The sequence below is a fragment of the Nansenia antarctica genome (assembly GCF_963989245.1).
Source record: "Nansenia antarctica genome assembly, chromosome: 11".
NCBI classification, from domain to species: Eukaryota; Metazoa; Chordata; class Actinopteri; order Argentiniformes; family Microstomatidae; genus Nansenia; species Nansenia antarctica.
Genome location: NC_137681.1, coordinates 3,512,896 through 3,520,395, shown reverse-complemented (window position 1 = coordinate 3,520,395; position 7,500 = coordinate 3,512,896). Strand labels below are relative to the sequence as shown.

The following is a 7,500-nucleotide window of genomic DNA, read 5'->3' as shown; positions in this document are numbered from 1 at the left end:
CTGCTGATTGGCTGAACTCAAGAAGAAGAAGAAGAAGTCAAGCCCCCTAAATATTCCTCCCGTACACCGGGGGTACATGTTCCCCTGTGCGTGAGGGTCAGCCGGAGCGCTGTTGAACGGTTTGCACGACACTCAAAGGGACACTGTCATCGCCCGGGCCCCAGAGCACACTCCTATTTGCGTATTGCGGAGGGGTGGTGTGTGTGTGTGTGTGTGTGTGTGAGTGTGTGTGTGTGTGTGTGTGTGTGTGTGTGTGAGTGTGCGTGTGAGTGTGTGAGTGTGTGCGTGTGTGTGTGTGTGTGAGGTGGGGGGGGTAAAAAAAAAAAGAAAAGAGAGAAAAAGAGACAGGGGAAAAAACTAGTGCTTACAATGGACCATCTGCTTCCTGCTGTAAAAACCACCCGCACTGCCCTTGCCCAACCCCGCCCCCCCCAACCCCCCCCCGAACACCCCCCCCTCTGTCCTCTCCCCTCCTGTGATGTCATATGTCCATCTGAGAAGAGGGGATCTATAACAGAAAAACCTACAAGAATTTAATAAGAGGTGGGTGATAAAACAATTTGTCATGCCGTATTTGAAGAATAAATCAGCCTTAATGGACGGGCTGTCCCCCCCCCCCCCTCTGATCCACACACACACACACACACACACACACACACACACCGTTATGCCCTCCTGCTTGGAACCCTTAAGTGGGTGAACCTGGAAGAGAGGCAACCAATGAGGTAGAGCGTGGGGGGGTTTAGGGAGGAGGGGGGGATAGGGGGGGGTTTAGGGAGGAGGGGGGGTTAGGGGGGGGGGGTGGTGTGGAAAGGAGAGAGGACTCCTGACATTAAGACCCCAGCATTTTGGAAATCCAATATGTATTGACCTGTGTACTATCTGTGTGTAGAGATCTGATGTCAGCAGAATGTTCTCTTGTATGGGAAGAGCTCATTACAGCCCTTTTTCTGAGGGAAGCACATTGTCTGGTGGGAAGGGAGGGAGGGGGGTGGTAGGGGTTTAAGGGTGTGTGTGTGTGGGGTGGTGGGGGAGGGAGGGGGGGCGATCGGCTAGGATTGCAGGGTAATCGATACTGCCAGCGACTGATGGCTCGCCTGGAGAGGTCCGCAGCTGTGGCCACTGCTCTCAGCGCCTCGCCACCAATTAGCACAGCTCCTCCTAGCCCCTGACCCACCGGCCAATCACAGCTCTCCACTGTGGAAGGCTCCTAGCCCTGACCCACCGGCCAATCACAGCCTCTCCACTGTGGAAGGCTCCTGAGTCTGCATTGACCACCTGACCAATCACAGCCTCCACTGTTGGAAGGCTCCTAGCCCTGACCACCTGACCACTGGCCAATCACAGAGGATCTGTTTCTTTTTGTTTGGCTTTTTTTCTTTCAGTTTTGGCCTTGACATGGGAGCTTTTCACCCATCTGTCAGCTGGGTCCTTTTCACCCCTGCATGCATATCATCGTATCTCTCCTCCTGCCTAAAATGAAAGCTTAGGATTGTTATTCATTTCAACAATGTGTGTGGTTCGTACAGTCAATATGTTCTGCATTCAGAACCTTACGAAACGGTGGGGCTAAGTTTTATTCATAGCATCACTGGGCCAGTGGCACATTGTCAACGGATGGCCTTCGTTCTTCATTGTATGTTGTACACCGACGACGCCCCAGTGTTTTGTGGGCTAATAGGCACGACATGGCGTGAGAACGCGGAAACATATCATCCTCGGTCCTCTTCCTGTGAATCCTGCTTGTGTGTCACCCACCGCTCCTCTCTCAACCCTTGGAATAATAGAGACATATTGTATCAGTTCCTCTCCACACGAAGTCATGATAAAACAGACAGAGGGGAAGTCGAGGGGGGGGGGGGGGGTGGGGGTGGGGGTGGTAGGGGAGGAGGAGGAGGAGGAGTAACTCTACTACCAATTACCTCCAATGGGACAACACCCCCCCCACCCCCTCCTCTCCTCATCTGTTTGTTTTTATGTCTCTCCCCCCCCCTTTGATCGAACAGAGGAAAGGACTAGACAAAATAATAGAAATAGGAAAATACATGGGACGTATGGGGTTTCCCCCCTTTTTGGATCTCCAAAGGGGCCGACAAATGATCTAGAATGATCTATCCATCGTCTGAGTGAAGAAGATGAAGAGGAGCACATTATGGCCCTGGCCCCCGCCACTAAAGGACTAAAAAGTTCCCCTTTTTTCTCCTCAATTACGAGGTCTGTGAAGCCGAGGAGGGTTTAAAACGTCAAGGCCTCGTGCATCTCTAAAGAGACAATCTACTTCTTCTTCTTCTTCTCTTTTCTTTTTTTCGCCTGCCTGCCTGCCTTGCCTTTGACCAGAGGGGTAGAAATCATTATTATGTGATTAGTGACAGTGGTTAGGTGGGAGAGAGCGGTGGCAACGCACGGAGCAAAGGACAAGTCCAATTAATTACACAACCCTGGTCGGGCGAGTTCATTTTATCAGTGATTTGTCGACAGGGGGGGGGGGGGGGTGGCGGGGCCGCGGGTGGGTGGGTGGGTGGAGTTGAAGTCGGAGATAAAAGTGGTGTGTGAGAGAGAGAGAGACTGCATTAACAGTACCAGCACAGTAGGGTACTTACGGGGAAAGGTGGGAGGGGTGACACGAGAGAGAGAGAGAGAGAGAGAGAGGGAGAGGGAGAGAGAGAGGGAGAGGGGGAATGTCCCTGTCGCCCACCACCACCTCCGCCCACCACCTCAGCGCAAAAAAAAAAACTCCAAATGAAACACGTACGCTTCTCAGTGTTTTTCTCCCTGACAAACCAAATTCGCTTCTTGTGTAATTGATAACTGCCTCGTCCAATTACGTCGCATATTACAATACACAGAGGCCCCCTTTTTCGCCCCGGCTTTAGCCCGTGCTGTAATTAGCTATGCTAATATCCCTCCTTTATTGGCCTTAATATTGCTCAACACCTTTAGCCATCCTGGGAGCCCCGAAGAAGCCCGGTGGCCTGTCAGAGCGGCTGATTATTGAGAAGGATAGCTTTAATCAAACGTAATTGCGGTTAATTTTTCTCCCTTCTCTCCCGCTCTCTCCGACGGCCTCAACATCTAATGTCGCCGACTCTCCTTGATATTCCATTAAATGACTATTTAACTGCCTCCTTTGTTTCTGATCGTCCTGGAAAAAAAACGACACCACAAAGTTCTGTTGGAAGGGCTGTTTGGCTTGTAATTGCTTCCCCGTATACTCACAAAGGTCCAATTTACACAATACCCATGTAGAATTTAAACGGCTCCTAATGCAGTCGGATATTACTGTGGTTGGAGAGAACCTGGATTAACAATTGGAATGATTTTCCAGGAGATAGCGCAAGCGAGCGAGAGAGAGAGAGAGAGAGAGAGTGGGTTGCTTTGGCTAATCAACTTTGCGAAAGTAAATAGAAATGAGCTAAAACACAAGCGATTGGGTGGACTTTTAATGAGCCGGTCATCTCCCTCCCCCTCTCTCTCCCTCTCTCTCTTTCTTTCCCCTCTCTCTCTCTCTCTTTTCCTTTTGTGTGTATACAGTATTGCTGTTTATTTTTATTTATTTATTCTTACCAGGAGAAAAATCTACAATGCCTGAGGGTTTCTTGAAGCAGTTTTTCTTTTCATTAAGCATCATTGTTAGCCCTCTTCTTTATGAGAGAACACTCGGCACTCGGACGGACCAAAAAAAACAAAACAAAAAAAAACACTAGCCCCAAACCCAGACAATCGTCAGCGCGCTCGACTCGACTGGCCTTGTGCAATAACAAACGAGCAGCGTTCTTGTTTGTCCTTTGGTGTGTGTTCCTACTCCACTGGCCCTGGAGTTATTACAGCTAGCGAAGCACCACCACCACCACCACCAGCAGCAGCAGCAGTAGTAGCGGCAGAGGAGTCGTTTGTTACTAGCACTCGTCTAGCGTCTGCCAGGGAGAGAAGCTAGGTAAATAAAGGCCATATTTCAGGCTTGATTTACCCCGGTACCTACTGTGACACGTTACGACTCTGTGGGGAAATAAAGACGGGGTCAGGGAATTAGTGCGTATAATGGTCATTCTGGTAATGGCCCCACGCACGCAGACCCCCACAGCATACTGTACACAATTAAGGCTAATGCGCTAATGACCGGGACACGGGGCTCTGGGTGGTTACTGTAGTAGCGGCGGTGATCCAGGGACAGGCAGGTCCGTGGATCGCGAGACGGACGATTTTATCGATGTCGGATGGAGAAGATATTCAGACGCACGTTAGAGACTCCTCCACTTTCTTCTGCTCCTTCTTTTTCTGGTTCTCTCAACTCTCTCTCTCTTTCTCTGTGAGCTCCATCTCTCTCTCCTCCTCCTCCTCCTCCTTCTCCTCTTTCTCCTCCTCCTCCTCTTTCTCCTCCTTCTCTTCCTCCTCTTTCTCCTCCTCCTCTTTCTCCTCCTTCTCCTTCGTCTCTATCGGCACACCGCCATCTCTCCTCCTCCTCAGAGTCAGTCTATACCAGATATCTCTGTCTATCTCTCCTCCTCCTCCTCCTCAGAGTCAGTCTATACCAGATATCTCTGTCTATCTCTCCTCCTCCTCCTCCTCCTTCTCCTCCTCCTTCTCCTCCTCCTTCCTCTCCTCTTGGCTCTGTCTAGATCAGTGGGGAGAATGGGGGGGGAGAAATGTGTATAAATGACCGTTGGAAAGGGAGAGGTGCTCAGGGTTACAGATGTCATTTCACATTGTGATTTATTGTACCGGCCAAAGATCCCTTCGGAGACCCCCAAAGTGGGCGGCTGGAGAGAGGAAAAGAAGTAGTCTTTTCCTCTGCATAGGGTTTTTATATTTGCCGAGCGGAATACATGTGTTAACTCAACAAAAAATACAATCAGAGACAGACGACACCGTAACCAAAAGGAGAAATCTTACATTATGCGCCTAACCTTCTCTGGGATTGGGACCGTGGTTGAATAAATATTTGTATATGGCCATACATATTCGGAAACATGAACAAAATAAATAAAAAAAGAAAGACAAGGAACGTGTGGAGCACCCTACACCCCGCTTCACGGTGGACACATTCCCATTCCGGAATGAAATAATTCAAAAACAGCTTCTTTCTTATTTTTTTTCTTTCTTTCTTTCTCTTAGGCATGTGTGTGTGTGTGTGTGTGTGTGTATTTCAGGGGCTATATACCGCTAGTGGTGGTGAATACGGAAGTTGAAAGACAGTAAGCCTACACCTTTCAACTCTGCCTCAGCGGCTAAGCCCCCTGTATCTCCTCACATCTCCCTGGAAATGACTGGGGTCCATTTTAAACAGCGCCAATAATGAGCCTTTACAAAGAAAGAAAGGGGGGAAAGAGGGAAGACAGTGGAAAAAGGGGGGAGTCAGGGCAAGGATTCCGTATGCATGACACCGACTCATTTGCGAGGGGATCTTACATGGGAAAGTTGTCAGTTTAAGAGCAAGAGGTTCTCTCCTCTACACATCGCAAAAAGAATACACTTTTCCTTCCGGAATCCTTCTCTGACATGACATTTGTTCCCGAAGATTAGCCCAGGTTGTGATTTGCACCTTAATTGCTCCCCTCACGGATTGGCCCCCAGAAAGCTGGAAGTTTGAACCTAATTGGCTGACAGGAGAGGACTAGCCTATACGTTTGTGACGGCCTGCCGTTGTCACCTTGTCAGCCTAGGCTAGAGTCGCCTTGTTAGGGCGTCGTCGAGCTAAAGGCTTTTCCTCGGGAAAGGAGCTTGTGGCCGCAGGTGTGCCTTGTTTACCTGGAGAGCGGAGCGCGTTAAGGAGGTTTAATTACAGGGTTGGTTGTTTGAGAGAGGGGAGGAAAAAAAGAGGTGGGCGGAATATCAAATGACTTCCTGTTACGGAGGGTGGCAGATGGGTGGTAAAAGGCGTTGCGATCCCATCAGGCGGCGAGAGAGACTGTGCGTTAAGCATTAAGTCAGGCCTGAGTAGCTTTCCGCTTGTCGGGAAAGTCGTTATGGTAATTGCAGATGAAAGCGGCGCCCGTTATTGTTCTGTGTACGGCGGCTCTGTGGTGTTTTCTGCCGTAGATACGGTTCAGATACACGAGAGGTGGTGTCAACGCGCTTCTTTTTTGTGTGTGTGTGATGTGTCGTTTTCCTCATTTCTTCCTTGTTTTTCTGTTATAAGATGTGTCATTTCTCCTCAGATTTACTCTCTACTGAGTGTTGCCAAAATTGGGATTGCTCTGATTTTCTCGAGTGTCTTACTGTTGATGGGTCCCCAGGGCGTGAAGTGTTGAGCTGTTTTGAACAGGATGGATTGTCTAACGTGAGGTCTCTCCCTGTTTTTTTTTCTGCTCTTTCAGATTCTTCTTGAAATTCTTCCTCAAGTGCAATCAGAACTGCTTGAAGAATGCAGGAAACCCACGAGACATGCGCAGATTCCAGGTAACTCGCACAAAATCATCCCTGCGATTACACATCCCTGTGTAACCACTCCTCACGCCATCTCAATCCATCTTTGTCTCTCTCTCTCTGTCTCTCTGTCTCTGTCTCTCTCTCTCTGTCTCTGTCTCTCTCTCTCTCTCTCTCTCTCTCTCTCTCTCTCTCTCTCTCTCACACACACACACACACACACACACACACATACACACCAACATTTTACATATCCCTAAAGGGCTGGTCAGGCTGCGGAAGTTTATGACTTTGCAGATGTACTTGAACAGGTCAGCCAGGGTGGTGGCCCACCTCCAGGACTTAACTCACATGTTAAAGATTAGTAGGGTTAGGGTGGGTTAGGGTTAGGATGGGTTAGAATGGGTTACGGTTAGGGTTAGATTTAGATTTAGGGTTACGATGGGTCGACAAAATCTTCCTGGAAAAGTAAAAAAAAAAAGAGTATTTTCTCTCTCTCTCTCTCTCTCTCTCTCTCTCTCTCTCTCTCTCTCTCTCTCTCTCTCTCTCTCTCTCTCTCTCTCTCTCTCTCTCTCCCTCACTCAATCCTTCATCCACCACAGAAAAACCAGAACCATTCCCACAACACAAAGCTTTTCATTTCAAGAAGGAAAAAAAAAGAAAAGAAGACAAAAAAAAGGCCTTATAGCATAACATATGTAGTTGGAAACTATTCTTGCAGCATGTGCCAGTTTCAATAAAAACACCCAGCCCCCTGACAGACAGTGCTCGAATAAACCTCTTCAGCTGTTCCACTGTGTTGAGGTTATATATATAGATGTATCTAAGAGCGTTGAGGTTATATATATATATTGATGTATCTAAGAGTGTTGAGGTTGTATATATAATAATAATAATAATTAATTACGCTGATATATAGATATAGATATAGATGTATCTAAGAATGTTAAGGTTATATATATATATATATATAAATGTATCTAAGAGCGTTGAGGTTATACAGTATATATATATATATATAGATATAGATGTATCTAAGAGTGTTGAGGTTATATATATAGATGTATCTAAGAGTGAAGGGGCCTCCTTGAAAATAACTCGCCCCCCCTCCCCCCCCCTCCCGCCCCCCGCCTTTCA

The 7,500-nt window shown here is 48.0% G+C and overlaps 1 protein-coding gene across 1 annotated transcript in view; it reads left to right on the top strand.

The window, feature by feature from the left end:
• Positions 1 to 7,500, top strand: part of ebf3a (EBF transcription factor 3a) — a gene marked incomplete at both ends in the record, with an annotated part of 86,027 nt that overhangs the window by 56,214 nt on the left and 22,313 nt on the right. Inside the window, one exon of the mRNA XM_080541887.1 lies at positions 6,315 to 6,396. Within this exon, the coding sequence (XP_080398013.1) occupies positions 6,315 to 6,396 (82 nt within the window). The remainder of the gene's footprint in view (positions 1 to 6,314; positions 6,397 to 7,500) is intronic.